This window comes from Plutella xylostella, chromosome 29 (genome assembly GCF_932276165.1).
Source record: "Plutella xylostella chromosome 29, ilPluXylo3.1, whole genome shotgun sequence".
Classification (NCBI taxonomy): Eukaryota; Metazoa; Arthropoda; class Insecta; order Lepidoptera; family Plutellidae; genus Plutella; species Plutella xylostella.
Window position 1 is genome coordinate 759,809 of NC_064009.1, and position 19,247 is coordinate 779,055.

At 36.1% G+C, this 19,247-nt stretch overlaps 1 protein-coding gene and 1 long non-coding RNA gene across 6 annotated transcripts in view; one reads left to right on the plus strand and one right to left on the minus strand.

Annotated features, from left to right (window-relative positions):
• The window catches only part of LOC105383612 (C-type lectin 37Db), a 70,975-nt gene that overhangs the window by 14,239 nt on the left and 37,489 nt on the right, over positions 1-19,247 (minus strand). The window contains exons 1-4 of one of the 5 annotated variants that reach the window (XM_048631552.1): positions 16,587-16,686; positions 12,516-12,674; positions 11,879-11,944; positions 6,138-6,241 (exon numbers count right to left, since the gene is read on the minus strand). In XM_048631552.1, the coding sequence (XP_048487509.1) occupies positions 6,138-6,241; positions 11,879-11,944; positions 12,516-12,621 (276 nt within the window). In that variant the 5' untranslated portion in view covers positions 12,622-12,674; positions 16,587-16,686. Of the gene's footprint in view, positions 1-6,137; positions 6,242-11,878; positions 11,945-12,515; positions 12,868-16,585; positions 16,687-19,247 lie in introns of those variants that run through there. The other 4 variants (XM_048631551.1, XM_048631550.1, XM_048631553.1 and 1 more) reach the window with 4 other exon arrangements.
• Positions 7,732-9,297, plus strand: LOC125490970. The gene is made up of 2 exons (XR_007268015.1): positions 7,732-8,050; positions 9,005-9,297. It is a non-coding gene; the product is annotated as an uncharacterized LOC125490970 (long non-coding RNA).

Consider the following 19,247-nt stretch of genomic DNA (forward strand, 5'->3'; position numbering starts at 1 on the left):
TACGCATTGGGAGCTGTGTTGGTCCAGGGGGAGGGTGAAAATGAGCACCCAGTTGAATACGCCAGTCGTCTTCTCACTCCAGCTGAAAGAAATTACTCAACCACTGAAAGAGAAGCACTGGCTGTGATATGGGCACTATCCAAGTTTCGTGGATATGTGGAGGGATTACCTGTGACAGTAGTAACTGATCATCAAGCCTTGAAGTGGCTAATAAACTTAAGATCCCCATCCGGACGACTAGCGAGATGGGCGCTCCAACTACAATCATACGATCTGACGGTTAAATATGCCCCTGGGAAGATGAATGTGGTTGCCGACTCCCTGTCACGACCACCATGCGACGATCTCCACGTTGCTGATTGTGGAATCTGCTCTGTTACAGTCGATATGCCTACAAGAAGCCCAGCTGAGATCAGAGAAGAACAGCTAAAAGATTCAAATATCAAACGAATCATAAACGCTTTGGAAGACGCAAATCACAATGACAATGCTGTATATTGGAGTCACAAGGGCTACTTGATGTATAATGGATTACTATACAGACACAATCCCGATACAGACGCTGAAGATGCTCAACTCGTAGTTCCAGAACATGAATGGGCCAATGTTCTTCAAGTATATCATGATGATCCAATGGCTGGTCATTATGGATCAGAGAAAACGTTCCAAAGAATATCTCAACGATATTTCTGGCAAGGGATGCGCAAATACATTGAGAGCTATGTGAAACATTGTATAAGTTGCCAAAGATATAAGCCATCCAATCAAAAGCCAGCTGGCCTCCTCCAGACTACTGTAATGAAACAGAGATTCGAAGTTATCTCCGTAGATCTGTTTGGTCCATTACCGATTTCGGCCTGTAACAAAACCTGGATACTGGTAGTGGAAGATGTTGCAACACGATGGGTTGAGTTGTTTGCACTAGAATCAGCAACTGCAGAGAATTGCGCAACAGTACTTCTAAATGAGATATTTCTGCGATATGGAATAGCCCGGCGAATCATGAGTGATAACGGGACTCAATTTATTAGTGGAGTCATGCAACAACTCACTTACTGCTTAAAAATAAAACATGGCTTCACGCCAGTGTATCACCCAGAAGCCAATCCAGTCGAACGGAAGAATAGGGACCTAAAGACGCAATTAGCAATTCTACTGGACGGTAATCACCGAGACTGGCCTGACAAACTTCCAACTATTCGATTTGCCATGAATACGGCTATCTGCACCTCAACTTCATTTACACCAGCGTATATGACGTTTGGTCGAGAGTTGAGAACACCAGACGATAACTTACATGACTTGAGAGGAATTTTACTATCTGAAAATTTCATACCAGAGATCACACCTAAGTTATTACAATACATTGATACCCTGAAGGTAGCTAGGGAAGTGCAAGAAGGAAAAGAAGAGGTACGAAAAACAAGAGTGGACCAGAAGCGAAGACAGTCTCCAGCCTACAATGTCGGAGACCTTGTCCTAGTAAACCTGCATCCAATAAGTAAATCGAGCCAAGGTATCACAGCAAAGTTCTCACCAAGACGAGATGGGCCATATATCATTAGACGACAACACGGGCCAACATCCTACGAACTTGCTTCAACATCCACGGCTGACTCCATTGTTGGTATCTATCATTCAACTGCATTAACGCCATACCATGGAGACCCCGAAGCTGGTGACACATTACCTACACCAGCACAACCACTCCGTAAAAGGGGACGACCTAAGAAGACAACCTGCCCACCGACTGCTTCAGCTGCTCCTACTACAGGGCGCCCCAGAGGTCGGCCAAAGAAGACTGCTGACTCCTCGTCGGGACGCCATCAGAGTCAGAGGGGGAGAATGTAACGATCTCCATAAACATCAGCGCATCACTACTGAATGAACGAGCAGCAATGAGTGAGCTAACTCGGAGCGCGGCGACGTGAGCGAACGAACGAACCGAAGCCCTTATAAGGCGCCCCACCGCCGACGGAGGTTCAGTTGTGCTGCGTACGGCGTAGCTTCCACACCTCTGGAACTACCTGGACCGGCTTAACTACCTCCTTGCTAGGGCATGCGTACGGGAGTACTTCGTTCGCGAATACTTCACGGACCGTGCATTCTTTCTGATAATACCTAAAGTTCAAAGTGAATTTAATTGAGTTGTAATCTTGTTTACTTATCTAAATAAAAGTTAGTGTTTTTGTACAAAGTTGTTTAGTCTGCCCCATCACAATAGTAAAAATAACTCTTGATTAATAATTATGTTACACATAACTCAGAACAAGTAGGAGACATCCATACGTTATTGCGATTGTGATCTCGGCAGCAAAACAAAAGAAATAAACGAATACAAAAGCAAGTGAGAGCAGACATTAATAAAATGCTACACTTCTGAAGGCAGACACGGCTATCAATACAAAATTAAAAGTGATTCATGTAGTAATTTGAACCCGTGGGCGCGAGCGTTGATAATTTTTCACTTATTGAAAGCAAAAGTAATGGATGCATTATAAGGTTTATATTTCAAAATATGTGTTCAGGAGTTCCCAAGATAAAGGGTCTTGAGTAGTCTTGCCCTCTCGCAAATTTGTTTTAGCAACGAGTTTTGGATTCAAAATTTATTTAATTTGATACTAATTACTTCGTAAATGTTACTTCTTTTTGACTTCACGATATCCCCTTAGAGGTCTTGCTTGACAGACATACATAATGGACAGAAATAACAAAATGATCCTACAGGTCTGCTGTTTTCACACCATGTACGGAACGCTAATACATAGTTATTAAGTATTAGACTAACGGAAATTTTTATTTTCTGTGAAGTTAAGTTTCATCATCATCAGCAGTCCTATAGCAGTCCACTGCTGGACGTAGGCCTCTTCCAAAGCACGCCACTGGATGCGATCTTTAGCTTTAACTTAAGTTTAATTTACTAATATTCTAGTCGAAAGTTTTTGACGGTGCTTTTATAAGCTATAGCTGCCCTATAATTATTGGTATTTGATAATAATACAATTGCACTTCATTCTGCCGAAGCAGCGGGCGTGGCCGAGACAATTGAGAGAAAGCTGGGGCTGTATTAGACTGACAGTACCAGAAAAGGTTGTAAAAAGTACTGTAAAGTAAGTTAAATATATATTTTCTACTTTTTAACCAAAACTAAACGGAAGTACACATACTTTTGTACTTACTTTATAATACTTACAATTACAAATCACAAACTGTATTCAAACATTGACGTATAGCTAGGTAGGTACTTACTTGTGATGTACAGTATTATTTTACATATAACTATGTATGTAGGGGTGTGATACGGTGGTATTAAACATAATCTGATCTAGTTATGAAACTTTCAGATATCAGAAAGTGTGTAAAATGTTACATGATGTTGCCGATAATGACGAAATTTCCACCAATCCAATTAAGTTTGTAAAAACCACGCGAATGGTTGTCATGACATCATAAAAAGTTTATTCAAGGGCTCGAAAGCTTTTCCATAATTGAAGCTTTTCTGTTGACTTTATTAAGGATGGTCACGAAACTCACGCGAGGAGGCACCTAGAAACAACTTAAAATAGGAAAAAGGTCTTTATTTATTTAGACGACCGGATGGCGCAGTGGGTAGTAACGGTGACTGTTCCGTAGACTTTTGTAAAGTTCAATATTGAAACAGCTCAAGAATTTCATAAATTATAAAGCATTTGACGGTTGGCGACATATATTGTCTCTGGTCTTGGATGTGAAAGATAAAGGGCAAATAGTACCAAGTAGACTTTATCATTACATTACGTATCACGTGCAATATAACAACGCATTTAGGGTGCTGCTGGGGCTGAGACGCTTTTGTAGCGCTTCCGGCATGTTTGCTGAGGCGCACACCGATGGCTTCCATGCCGTGTTACGGAGAAGGTGTGCGTCTCTGCTCGGGCGAGTGCGCGCCAGCTCCAACAGCTTGCTAGGTACGTTGGTGGACAGGTGGGACTCCCCGATCCTGCGCCACTGGTGCAGTCTGCATGTCCGGCCGTGGTGGACGGAGGATCGGTGAGTAGGCTTACACGGGAACACCCAAATATTCCGAAAAACTTTTTTCCGAATTTGATAACACCGAATATGTAATTTACGAAATATTGCAATACCGATTTTTTTAAATACCGAATTATAAAAATCACGAAAATTATAATTTCGAATATTAAAATCACGAATATTTATTATTACGATTGTTAAATATACGAACGTTAAAAAATACGATTACTTTAATATACGAAAAATAAAATACCGATTTATTATAATCACGAAAATTTAAAATCCCGATCGGAAATATGATAATTCGTGATTTTGACAAAAACGCATAAACGTCTTTAAAACTTTAGAACCTAAACCAAAAAATTGGTGCGACGACGAGCAAAGCGAGGAGGAGCGTGTTAGGTGCACAAAGATGTCTAAAAACAAAGCGGAACGCAGCGGAACGTTTAACATACGGCTTAAAAGACATATTGTTAAATAGAAAACTATTTGTTGTTAAGTTTCACAACAAATCAAAGCAAATCATACGCACTTTAAAAACGCTAGAACCTAAACCTAAAGATAGGTGCGACGACGAGCAAAGCGAGGAGGAGCGTGTTAGGTGCACATAGATATCGAAAAACAAAGCGGAGCGCAGCGAAGCGGAGCGGAGCGTTTCAAATATAGAGTAAACAAAGTTTGTCAAGTTTTGTTAAATAGTAAACTATTTTTAGTACTTGTTGTTAAGTTACAGAACAAAGCAATACAATTGCTCGGATTTTTACGGTGTTTCATCTTAAAAAGCTTAGGACCTAAACCTAAAGATAGGTGCGACGACGAGCAAAGCGAGGAGGAGCGTGTTAGGTGCACATAGATATCGAAAAACAAAGCGGAGCGCAGCGAAGCGGAGCGGAGCGTTTCATATAATATAGCTTATTTATTTTTGTTTGTATACGGATTATGCTGTTAATAAACACTGACTATTCACTAAGAAACATTGCGGAATTTGTATTTTCGGAATACTAAAACTTCGGAATTCGTAATTTTAACAATTCGATATAATAAAAAATCGTACTTTGGAAACATCGAAATAGTAATATTCGGAAAATTGACTTTCGTTATTTTAATAAATCTGTTGTTTGAAATTTCGTTTATTATACTATTCGTGATTTTCGCTATTCGGAAACTAAAAATTCGGGATTGTGAATTATTCGGAACTATGAAATTCGTAATTATGAAAATCGTTATTTTCATATTCGTAAAAAAGTAATTCGGAATTCTGTAGTGTACCCGGCTTACACCTGTGTACTTACACTTTTTATTTATTATTTATCATTATTGTGTTTAGCATAAGGTACTAACATTAGCGTAAGTTAACATTGTTACTAACTCTTTTTTATGGATTTTATATCTGCAATAAAATGAATTGAATTGAATTGAATTATACCATCTGGTAGGCCGTCCATGCAAGGGGTTATACCCTTGTTACACCTACCGAGTACAGTTACGAGACAGTATCCGTGCGACTTTCACCTTCACTTGCTACCTTTAAAAAGCGCGTAAAGGATCACTTTTATAAAACCTTAGGTTGGTAAATAATATGTATTTATATTATATAGTTATATATGTATTTATATAAATATAGCGGATATATATTAAGTCTATTTTGTCATTTAGGTATTATGTGTATTTGTATTATTATTATTTATGTAAGTTAAATAGGTACTTAGTTAGTTTGTATTTTTAGTTTGTAGTTTGTTTTAGTTTAGGTACTTTCCACATTGTTTTTTTCTTTGCTTAAATTGATTCAAGTAGGTACTTATAGCTTTTTATTGTATTAAGGGAGTTTAAGAACTTTAGTTTTCCACCAAACAAAGGTTGGTTGGAAGAAATTGCTTCTTGGCAATAAGCCCGCCTCTGTATATACTTACTAGTTTTAAGTCCATTTTTGTAACTGTGTCTATCATTATACAATAAAGTGTTTATAAATAAATAAATAAATAAATATCCTCGGCGGATCCTCGACCAATGAATGGACCGCAATTAACCGAATGCTCGGCCGAGAACACTGTCTCGGTCACTCTACTCGGTAGGTGTCCTGTACACCAGTATAGTATAGTATAGTATAGTATATTCAATGCACTGACCTTAAAGAAGATCCCCAGGTAGTATCTCTTCTCCCCTGTCTTCAGCAGCGGCATGGTCCAGCGCGTGACTCCGAGCTCGTCGTCGGAGCCGCAGCTCGAGCACTCTGCAACAACACCAGGTTTGTGAGGTCACTTGCTTACTACAAAGAGTGCTGTGCAAAGAGTTGTAATAGTGGTAGCAACTCAAGCACTCTGCAATAAACCAGGGGACTTGTGAGGTCACTTGCACTTGCACAAGGGAGCGGTGGTAGTGGTAGCTCTAGCGTGAGCGCCCGCTTCTCACGCCAGAGATGCGGGTTCGAATCCCGCCGCTGACATGTACCAAGGAGTTCTTTGAATTTAAGCACAATGTATACTATCGCTCTTACGGTAAAGGAAAACATCGTGAGGAAATCTACATATTTTGATTTAGCACATCTAGATTTTGTGAATCCTCCAACCCGCAGTGGAGCAGTGTAGTGGGAAACGGTCCAAGCTAAGGATGGCAGATTAGACCTTGGGGATATGCACAAAGATTCCACTCGAGAGAGCCAGGTGCAGGTACTTGGTACTTACACCCCTACATAGAATAGTCACTAGAAGTCACTTGCTTAGTAACTGATGCTGGGTAAGCAAGGGGTATCCTGCCTTTGCATTGCAGTAAGCAAGTTGCTTACTGAGGGTGTTGAAAAAGTGGTGTGAGACAAAAGCGGGTGACTTCTTCTTCTTCTCTCAGAAGATCGTTTGTCCAGTCGGGAAACAAATTTCTTTGGGGTGTTGAAATGATATAGTGGTATTGTATGCCGAGAAGGGTGACTCAGGGGGTCATTCTAAACAACTGTTGCAGAAATTCTAGAGTAAAATATACCTATATTTTCACTTAAAATTTATTTTCTATTTGCATAGAAAACTAACATCCACCACAGGAAAAGTGTTTAGGAAGATAACCGCTCCTCCCATTTTACAATCATTGCAAATGTTATGTAAAGAAAATACTATCAGTTACATAGAGTATGTAATATTGGAGAAAGCTGTATTACTCACTACTACTATCAAATTGCATTGATTCAGTAGCTCATTGTATTGAGTGAGTGTTGATCATTTGTATTGTATTGAGAGAATGTCGAGCCATTTTGTCGATCATGTAGGTACTAACTATTACATGCTACTTAGAATTGAGAGCTGTGGTTATATTACTGAACTCAAAGCAAATCTAATAGGTACTTACTTATTTTATTGCCATCAAATGTACATTTATAATAGAGGGTGTTGCAAAAAGGGTATACTAAGCCGAAACCAGCATGTGCAGCATAGTATATTTAAGCACGAAACTGAAATCAGAATTTCAAAATTCACGAATAAAAATATTCATTCTCCATAGTAAAAAGTCACGTGACCAACTAAGTTTCTATGGAAAATGAATAATTTTTTTCGCGAATTTTGAAATTCTGATTTTAGATTCAGGGCAATTTCAGGCTTAGATATACCATGCTACATATGCTGGTTTCGGCTTAGTATACCCTTTTTGCAACATCCTGTATAATGTGGGTTCTTTGAATTTGTCTCGTAAGATATGTTACAATACAAGCTACTTCAAATACTTTTTTTTTGACCGTCTCGCTAAAATGGCTGTATCGGATGGTGTTACATACAATATAAAAAGTAATTATTCAGATTTCTTGTTAAAATATAAAAATCGGAATCATGAACACTGGAAGGAATATTTTGATTCAAAATCTGTAGAAAAGGGCGTTTGGTACAAAACGCTACAAGCTGAACCTCCCAGAATCCCATGGTTTGCTGAGTGTAAATTAAGTAGATATGAGATTGTTTTGTCCCATAGATTAAGATCAGGTCATTTGCCATTAAATAAGTTTAAATATATGATGAAAGTTGTAGGCTCACCGGATTGTTCAGCATGTTCAGTAGTAGAGGTAAAATGTACGGGTTTGTCATGAGATCAAGTATAGACTTCGTACACCCCTCCACATATATTTACCTTTATAAGACTTTGATTAGGTCCCAACTAGAATACGCTGTTGCAATATGGAATCCTTATTACGCTAAATATAAAGATATTATTGAAAAAGTACAACGTAAATTTCTACGAGCTGTTCACTATCGCTGCGCTGGTTCACGACTACCTTACTCCGAATTAATGCAACTATATAATCTACCCAGTCTTGAGTCTAGAAGAACACTTCTGTCCGCCATGACGCTGTACAACATCTGTCACGGTAGGTATAATTGTACTGAGCTGACTCGCCTCCTGTCATACGAAGTGCCCCGTACGGCGCAGCAGCGCGCGGTGCGCCGGCGCAGGCTGTTCGCTGCTCCCGGCAGCAACACTAACGCAGGCTTGCGCGCGCCGTTGCGCCGAATGGTAGATGACTATAACACATTCTTCCTTGGCATTGATATATTCTCGAGCTCACATTCTAAGTACAAACAAGAGGTCTTGCGCAATCTTAACAATACTAATGAATAAATAAACCTACTATACATTGTAATAATATAATATACACATATATATATATATACATTAATAGCTATATTACTTGTTAAAAATGTTGCATTCACGGATGTTTAAATATTTCAATAATACATAATATTATTAATATTAATATTATTTGGGGTAATACACAAAATACTTACTTGCATTATATTTGCATACATACTTTACTTACTTCATAATTTACACACACCATCTGTTCTGACTGTTGTTTTTGTTATTTAATTAATATTTAACATAGTAATACGTGGATAACGCTGTGGGTTATACATTCTGTCATGTAACATATTTAAGATCATATACCTATCTAAGTTTTAATGTATAACTGTTTGTTATCCCTAACAAATAAAATAAAATAAAATAAAATAAAATAGAGGACTTATATCATTTTTTGGTAGAATGTAAACAATATAATTCGGACAGAGCAATGTTATTTCGAAAACTTCGAGTCAATCTAATTGACGTTGGTGCATTTCAGACTATCCTTTCAAATCCATGTTCTGTTGAGGCCAAAATATTGTATAGTTATGTAAAATATTGTTTAGACTTAAGACAACCCTAGTTTAGCATTTATTTAAATAGTGTATGTCTCGATGAGACTGACATGGTCACAGTTTATTGTAAGTGACCTAAGTCTCTTTAATAAATAAAGATTAAAAAAAAAAAAAATACTTTTCCCTACATAGAGACAAGTCTAACTATAAATACTACACATACCTACTGTACATGAGTTAGCTACTAAATGTACCTAAAGTTATTTATTTGAATGTCTACAAAAGTACTTGTATTTTATTGCACGATGACGATGACGCATAGAAACAAATATTTTCAGAATGACCAAGCCAGGCCTTGACATTCAATTCTAGATTCAAAGCTTGCCATTGCAAAAATAAACTAGAACCTCTGCTATTCTGTTTTTAGCAAAACTATAAAAAAATTAATATATCTCAGTTTACGTGATATTAAAAAATTCAAGATGGGGTAGTTTCAGTATCTAGTTGTTGTACATTATGACGATATTTTGAAATTTCAAAAACAGCAAGTTAAAATTCATCAGTGATGACTGATGAGTCATATACTCGTAGGTTTTACCAGCATTTAGTACAGGTTTGATAGTTTGTCGAAAACTATGAAAATTTACGTTTTCTCGCATACTAAGAGGCGCCTCTAGCGAAAACTATCAGCGAAACTTTTGACAGGTAATGTATGCTGATGACAGAAGAAAACCAACACTTTTTCCGTTTACGAAAATTGAAAAACCCGTACTAGAGGCCCTGAATCCAGATAACAGATAAGTGTACAAGAGGCTCATACTCATGGTTGGACTCTTTTATTTTAGATAGAAATTCAAAATTCGGGTAGTATTACAATGAAGTTATTTTGAATTTGAAGTATAATAATTTTACTCCTTACTTAAATAAAAGCTGCGCTCTCTCTATATTCTATTATTTAATCTCTATCTACTGACCGACGTGATGACTGATGATGATGAAAGGTATGTTATGAAAAGTAAATACCTAATGAATAACTATTACTGTCTCCACTTTTGTACAAAATTAAGAAATAGTAATGATCAAACAAAGAATGTTAATGAATTTAATGACTGATGCCGACAGAAATAGCGACTCACCAGAAACACTCAGTGACACAAATAAATAAACGTTTTCTTTTCATTTTAGCATTCTGCGGTCAAAGACAATGGCTGCGGTAAGTGTTAGATGATTTATGGTAAATTAGAAAATACTTAGCTCTAAGAATATTACAGTAATAGCTATAACCACGTATGGTAATTATTCTACGTTACCGGTCGCATGCATTTGTAAATACATATTATGCAATTATGTATAATGACTAATTAAGGTAACAATATAATGACTATTTTGGTATCCTCATTGAAATTCACTGAACAATGTAGGTAAGTAATACTTACCTAAAAATTCATGCAAACTAACATAACCGACAATAATCTACTTTATTAACTAATTATATTAGATTTATGAAAGATACACAGTACCTAGTCAATGCATTGTTATCTTTTCATGAATGTAAAAACAATATGTTTTTATTACTACACACAAAAAACCGTATTTTGTATGCACTGTGCGGAATACACTACATGTTAACGAATTCGAATGAATATTCAGTGTAAGTAAATCTGTGGGACATTATTGGACCAAATACAAATAACTATAGGTACAGTCATGTGCATAAACGTGAATACAGTACTTATTGTATCATAGTCGTAACAAAATTTTATTTTATTATTTCGGTAACAACAACAATAATTAATGAAGAAAGTAGTTACTTTTTAATTTCTGAATTTTTACTTTGACAAGATACAGAAAATGAAGGATGTTGCAAGAATTTAATTTTTACATTTACAACAACTTACTTACTTTTTGTAAGTACCTTTACAGTAATTAAGTAGGGTAACGTAACGTACCTTGGGACGCTTGTACCTCGGGACATTGATTGTATTTTAAAAACCGGCTAAATAAACACATTAAAATTCTACCCTAGGCATAGTTTTTTACTCGCTTGGCAAAACTAGTGAGTCTCGTGATCATACCAGCATCGAGTGTGTGGTGAAGACAATATGAAGTTTTTTGGAGTCAAAAGTAGCTTTTGTATAGTTTTTTGTGTTGCTTTATCTCATTGAGGCATGCTCAAAATAAAGACATGGATGTCACGTATAACTTTTCAGTTATTTAATTTTATGACATGGCAATTATCTGAAAGATTCCTAAATTAAAAATAAAGATATTTAAATTTTGGTTAAATATTGCTTTTTTGTACCTTGGGACACAATTAAATTTGTACCTTGGGACACTGTTTCCTATGGCTTTGTACTATCGAAAATGCATACATCTAAATAACGCCTTATATCTCTGTTCTTATTAGTGCCAGAGTGAAACTAGACAGAAGAGAGATTCAGTAAATCAATAAGAGCAGAGATATAAGGCGTTATTTAGAAGTTTGCATTTTCCATAGTACAAAGCTATAGGAAACAGTGTCCCAAGGTACAAACGTGTAACGTACCTTGGGTCAAAATAAGCATTTTTACTTTTATCTTAATTTAATAAAATCTGGCCACACTAAAGCTTTAGCACAAATACTAGTGATAATAGATTATATATCCTACCGAATAAAGAAAATTTCACATTGATATCTTAGTTGTACGCTGCGATAGCTTCATTCAAAGTTGGGGTAGTCGAAAATGTCCCTAGGTACGTTACGTTACCCTACCTACCTGACTCATCTTCTTTTAAAGTGTCTTGAGTTTCAGACTTCAACCAATTCCTATTTTCCTGTTGAGCTGAAATATTGAATTCTTGTTATAAAATAATCTACTTATTCACTGTATACATAATGTATAACATAGTAGGTATATAGGTATTATTATTATTAAATACTATATTGATGCTATTTTCTACGTTAAAATTTATTAAAAAGGTAAGATTTGTTTTTTTCTTTGAAGCTCCGTAACGACTGGGCCGATTTCAAAAACCCATCCGACATTCCAAAATTCCCCCGGGAAATCATTTAAAGACTATGAAAGATGGGGTAATAAATCGTAATAGTGATATAGTAATCATAATAGTCATCATTGTAAAAAAAAGAAAAAAGATAGTTCTTACTTATGTAAGAACTCAGTACCTATAAGATAAAGATAAGATAAAACATAAAATGATCTTTATTTCACACAAACAGAAACAGTTTCAGAAACATAGAAAAGAAATATGTAGTACAATCAACAATCGGCGGCCTTATTACTAAAAGTAATCTCTTCCAGACAACCCCATAGATAGGAAATAGACAGTATGAAAAAAGGTAACGTGTATCGTAATCAATAAAATATAATATGCTGAAAATAATGAAGATTTTACCTGTTTTTCCTCCAATGCTGTTTAAAGATGTCGGGTAGTGGGCACCCCATGCCCCCGCCACCCACACGACCGACATCACAAGGAGAATAAACTCAAACCGACACATTTCACACTTCAGTTGTAACCACGATAGAAACTTACAAGTTCTTGGAATACTGTCTTGAAGGTAGAATTAAACTTAAAATAATAATATTGTTTATTATTTTGTTTCCTTCTTTTTTTTTCTAAACGACTAATCGATAACTAGTGAGTGAATCGTCTGAGAGACTTGATTTACTAATTCGAATATTTCGAGATATTAGTAACTCGTTTTTTCTGGTTTACAAATGAGGTGACGTAGCCACGCTAGACAAAGTATTGGTAATTTTTTGATGCTAACTAGGTATTTAATTGTTTGCGAGGTTTGCATGCATTTTTATAATAGTTTTTATGATAACTTGCATATTAATTAAAGATTACCTGTGATTTATTATGACCTATGACTGGGTATTAAAGTGGCATTCATTTCGCTTGCTTTAATTCAACTAAGTATATGGTTGAGTATGAAGTATTAACCTTTTATAACAGTCATTCAGTTAATTTGATCTGTCAGCTGATATGGACTTTATGGCTTTGAGAAGAAAGGGCAGGGTCGTATGACAAATTCATCATCTTAATCGCTAATTTTAATATAGATCAGAGAAGATTAGATCCTTGCAATATTAATGACAGGAAGTTATTTAAATGAGACCTTTATTGGTTTTTATTTTAATTTCCTTGATATTTGTATGTTAATGGTAATAAGATTTTATTAATTAATCCATCTAAGTATCTAGATAGATTTCCAATTACAGAAACGTACTTTTTAATTACCCTCGACTAAAATAGTATTGTACCTACGTTTGTTACCGTAAGTCAGTGTGTGGCCACGACGTTATGAAAATCTTAAATGGATCATTTCGATTGGGTTTTTTGTTAATAGCGATAGAGTTTAAAAAAAATACATTATTGTTAGGAGTTTAAAACGGTAACTTTATTTATAAATACATTCAAACATAGGAATAGCAAATACTGCAATTTACTGCATACATATAACGTGATTTAACCCGAAGGTAAAACTAGTTTAAATTACTTAAAACGGACTTATCGTATAAGGGACCCGAAAACATTCCTAAACTTTTTCATATAATCTAGATTATCTGGACTGAACTAAACGAGCTAAACTGCGGCGAATATTGCAACAGTACTGGGCAATGATTACATACTGGGTCTGTAATCAAATCACTTTAGTAATCATCCGGTAATCATAGACTGGGCGTCTCAGGGATGCGTTGCTTCTCAAATTATGATTTCACAGTTTAGGTGTTCAGAAAAAGGGAATAGCAATGAAATTAAATCCTCTGAAAACTTGGTCCAACTGATCGGACCAAGTGAACTTTTATTGGTTCGGATCATCGGATGAATAGGAAAAGTGAGTCCAGTTTGTACGACCGATCGGATCAAGTATACTATGGATCCGAATCATCGGAAGAGTAGGAAACGTGAGTCCACTTTGTCCCCTCTGCTTAGTCCCCTAGATTGGGACGAGTTTGTTGAGTTTTGTCGGTAGCACCATATAATGCTAGAGGCTTCAAATATAAAGAGTGTCGTGGCACTCCTTTGGATGGCCCATTAATCTGGTACTGGAGGGTTACGAAAACGAAGGACAGATGTCGTGCAATCGGCACGTTTAATACAACGAGAAAGAGTCGTGTCTCGCGCAGCAGTGCTCCGAAACATAGTTTTTTGTCATATAGAGTGATCTCCTTGGTTCTTGGTAGGTAAAGGCCATGTCTAAATAGCCACATGTAGCATATTCCGATCGGATCAGGCAGCCACGCCGGTCGAGCGCATCCGGTATCGGTTTTTAGATCAAATTGCCGTTTCCTTCAATCAAATACGAAACACCTAGGTAACTGGTTTATGAAGACTCTAGACAAGATCACAGAGAATTCCTGCATATGAAATCTTCTTTAAATGTCAATTGTTTTTTCCTCGTGGAAAATCTATGAACAAGCCACTTTACTAACGAAATCTTTATTTTAACCGAAGAGGTAGACATTAAAAAGTATTTTGTTTACACTTAACTATGTGGTATATGTATATTTTTGCGATCTCATTTAAGGTAACAAAAAGATGATGTCAAAAAGTGGAATGTTAATCCACCCTGCCCATTTCTTTAAAATGATGTATTTTTAGCCATGGTTTTTAATTTAGAAACATATTCAATCTGTCCGATTATGGTCAATGATTATTGTGCTTTTAACCTCAATGATGATGACATAATGGACCTAGATGAAGTCCAGCTATACCAGTTAGGTTTTATTAGGTAAGATGCATGTTGTCAATGTATGCTAGTATGTATGATATGGAGTTACATATACGAGTAGATGGATCTAACAGTTAAAATAAAGTACGTGATAAATCTCCGAAAATTATTATTAAAATATTTTTGGAACAGCTATGACACTATGGTTTGGATCAAGTGACAAAATTAAAACTAACCTGTTGACGTAAAATTTTGACTATTACCAATTTACCATACTACGGGTTTTGTCCAGGTTTATCGAAATTAGCCATAAATACAGCGCTGTGATTGGTGGAAACGTGTATTAAACGTCTCTATTGACGCCGATAACAAACCCGTGCCGTGTCCGTTAGCTTTAGAGCCAATTTCTCTATAGTCAGTTGGAGCATAACCAGCAGGGAGTAGTGGTTGGCTTTTGACACATCTGCCATGAATTTTATATGGAGATGACGTTTAATTTATAAATCAATACCTGTCGGTTAGATAACCGACTATGGATAAATTGGCACTATGCGTTTCACTGTGGTGACAAACCTTTCTCCATTTGTAGTGTCTGTCACCGACTCGCTTTGAAGACTTTATTTTCAGATACCTATAGAATTGGTATTGATCAAATTATAATATTTTTTCCAAGTCAGATAAGTATTGGATTATTTGGATTTGGCAACCTTAGCTTAGCTGTATCCACAAATTGACGGATCGGTTGAAATATTCGAAAGGTCAAGGTGCAGGATGACAATTAGACAGCTCTTCGGCTGATTGCCTCTTATTTATTCTGAAAAGGTTTGGTCCGAGTGGATTTGTGCCGTCGTTAATGACCGGTTCAATTGTTTTGTGTAAGGTTTAGCAGATTACAACGGCTGGTACATTAGATAGATACATTGCAAATATCTGACGACACTTTAGAAGAGTTCAATAAATATACAGGGTGTCCAGCGTACCGAAAGAATTGCCCAACGTAAAAGAAGATACAAGTTATTTTCGTGAATCCGAAACTTTTTTTTTCTATGCTAAGTAGTTGAGATTCTGATATAAATAATCTTTTTTTATGCATTTAACCTCTCAAAATCTCTGAAAATCACTATTTATGGTGGTTTCTATGATCTTATGAAGAACTGAAGATTGGCCGGCATAAGAATATAATTAATTCGCTTTAATCAATTAAAAACGTACCAGCTTTTTTAGGGTCAATGGTCTATAAAATCAGCTTCGTTTTTGCACATCATTCCAGAGAACATTATTAAGATCTTATTGTATAGAAAATAAGACCTATTTCAGTATTGCACTGAAAAACGATATGGAATCCTTTCACTGAAGTCAAGGTTACGAGGACAACCTTCAAGGATTGTGTATTTTAATGAATATCTATAAAACTAATAATATAAGCTAATTTAAAACCTATTTTTAATCTAATTAGGTTGTTCATTAGTTTTTTTTCTTTTTGCGTAACCTGTGTTGGTCCATCTCGTTATGAAAATCAAATCACAATCTTTATTGTTTACTTATTTCTTTCGATATTTAAAAAAACACTCATATTTGGCACGCATATGAATACTAACTTATCACGAATTTATATTTAAAATACAGCTAGAATTTAGTAATTAAAACATTAATTTATGTTTATTTAATACCCTACTTATAATAAGTCACAAAAACAAACGAAAAACCAATAAGCTAATAACACTGTCACCTCATTAATCAAATCACCAAAAAGGTCGTTTAGAAAAAAGGAAACAAAACTAACAAAAAAGTATTCGCGTCGCTGGCGCAGCCTAAAGGCGCGTACCCACTACGATAGTACCGGCCGGACTACAGTGGGTGCAAATATCAATGATGTAGACGCTTTATGCAACCTTTAGATTTTAAGCTGTTGTATAGATGTGTACATGCGGGTACAGTAAGCTTACCGGCTTAGTGTAGGTGTGTCAAAGTTGACCTTGACTTTGTTAAGCCTTCGGTGACTGTAATAGTGAAATCGTGAATTGAATAGTTTGTATCAAAACGATTATGAATAATTATGATGATACGCCTTGGCAATAGCTCCAGTTCATGAGTATCACACTGCAGAGATAATGTAAACTAAATTTAAATGTAATATGAAACATAATATTAGAACCGTGAGTAATGTTAAAGAGCAATAAAGATCTAAGTTCATCGTTATCCATTTAATCCCATTTTCTCTTTTTCATCATGACATGACATATCTCTTCCCAAATGTAGTAAAATAATTATACTTTTATTTCAAAATACTTACTTACAAGAAATAAGTTTCACTTTCACCACCATCCTGCCAACAAAAAACATCAAAGCAGCCTCAGCACTGTTCCGCGCCGTGCACACATACCACAGATGCCTGCGGTCAAGCGTGTTGCGGAGAGTGGCGCAAACGCATCGCATCTTCGGCATTAACATTTTAAATTTCGAACGACCTCCATAGAGGCCGAATTCAGAGGTGACGTAACGAGATTCGCTTTAAACGGGGAATACCATTGTTGTAAAAAGGTGACATAAAAAAGAAAGTTGGATTGGACGTGATGATATATTTTTTTGGTTTTCTTTTGGCATCCTGTTTTTTTATTGATTTTAAATTCATTAATAACTTTACTATACGGAGCTTTTTATGTTTGACTGCTTAAAAATTACTAAGTATCTATTTTAAAAGAGACAGTAATTAAGTATCGTAATGAAAAAATATACAAATTTTACGTACACAAATTAAAATATCATAAGTAATCACGACTTCTTGAAATAACCTGTTCAGATGATTAAATCAGTTATGTCATTAAACCATTAGTAGGTAATGTCATTAGAACCAGTTATTATGTAGGTAACCGATGAACATCACTACTAAACTATTTTGTTGCAATAACAAAATAGAGTTTTTCGCTAAAAACTGACCTTATCAAAGTTTTTTTGGTGGCATTGCCATGGTAAACTGACGACCGAATGGCGTAGTGGTGAGTGACCCTGACTACTGAGCCGAAGGTCCCGGGTTCGATTCCCGGCTGGGGCAGATATTTGTTTAAACACAGACATTTGTTCTCGGGTCTTGGAAGTGCCCGTAAAATGGCAATAGGCCCGCCCCCTTTTACATTGGGACTAACATAACACTGGCGAAAAGTGAGTGCAGCAATGCACTTCTGCCTACCCCACAAGGGAGTACATTAGTACAAGGTGTGAGTGTTTTGTTTTTTCAGTACCATGGTAAACTGGAGCTGCTAATTATGTCTCCCAATCGCGAACTTGAATTGAAATTCAAATTGTAACTATATTGATATTAATTACTTCGTAAACTTAGGTACTTACTTCATTTTGACTTGCGATCGGGCCACCATTTCGTTTGGACCATAACCATGACTAACAGTGCCACTCTGTATAGATATCAATTAAAAAATCTCCAATACCTACTTCAATTAAGAAAAAAACATCTTCAACAGCAATGTTCGATGTACCGGCACCTATTTATAAAAACAATGAACTACATCCTCACAAATAAACAAAGAGGATTGGAACAACGTCGACCTTCATAGTTCTTTGCACCAGTGGATGAACCCTGTATTGTATATACAGGGTGTTGCACAAAGGGTATACTAAGCCGAAACCTACATGTGCAGCATGGTACATCTAAGTCCGAAAAATAAATCAGAATTTCAAAATTCGCGAAAAAAATATTTCATTCTCCTTAGTAAAAAGTTTCTAAGAAAAATTAAATATTTTTTCGCGAATTTTGAAATTCAGATTTTATTTGCATCATCCTGTAGAGTGCAAAACAGGCGTTACTTATCCGACTGAAACGGAAAGGAGTGTTATAATTTTAACGTGACTAATGCTTGCATGTGGCTGCTTGAGCTGATTGGCATAAGGTTTAAATTTATTTTTATAGGTAGATAGGGTTCTTGAACTTTTTTATTTATGTTCAGATTTTTTTGTCATTCAGAATATTTTTCTGGCCCTTCATTTTGTTTTTAATTTAATTTAATCCACTAGTTCCACTACTCTGGCCCGGCGGAAATAACATGCCTAATCTATTTAGGCCCCTAAACTCATTGCTTTAGAGGTGGAAACAGCATAACTCCCTTGTTTTAAATCGAAATACTCCTTAATATTTTCACATAAAATAAATTTGTAAGTAGTTCGCATCCCAGAAGCCCACCCTTAATGTATGGTATTAAAAGCCATAATGGCTAACGTGAGAGCCACGGCGGCTTTTTATGTGAATCACATTACTCTGACTAGTTTTAATGGCAAATGGCAATAGTCTCTGAAGGCCAAGGCCGGAGTAATGCCCCAGTTACAGGACCTATAAGTGGAACATATGCATACAGGGTGTTTCAGTCCATCCATGACCTTGCGGTCTATCGTTTGACCTTGAATTTCTGGATTCACACACAGTATAAAGTTTATAA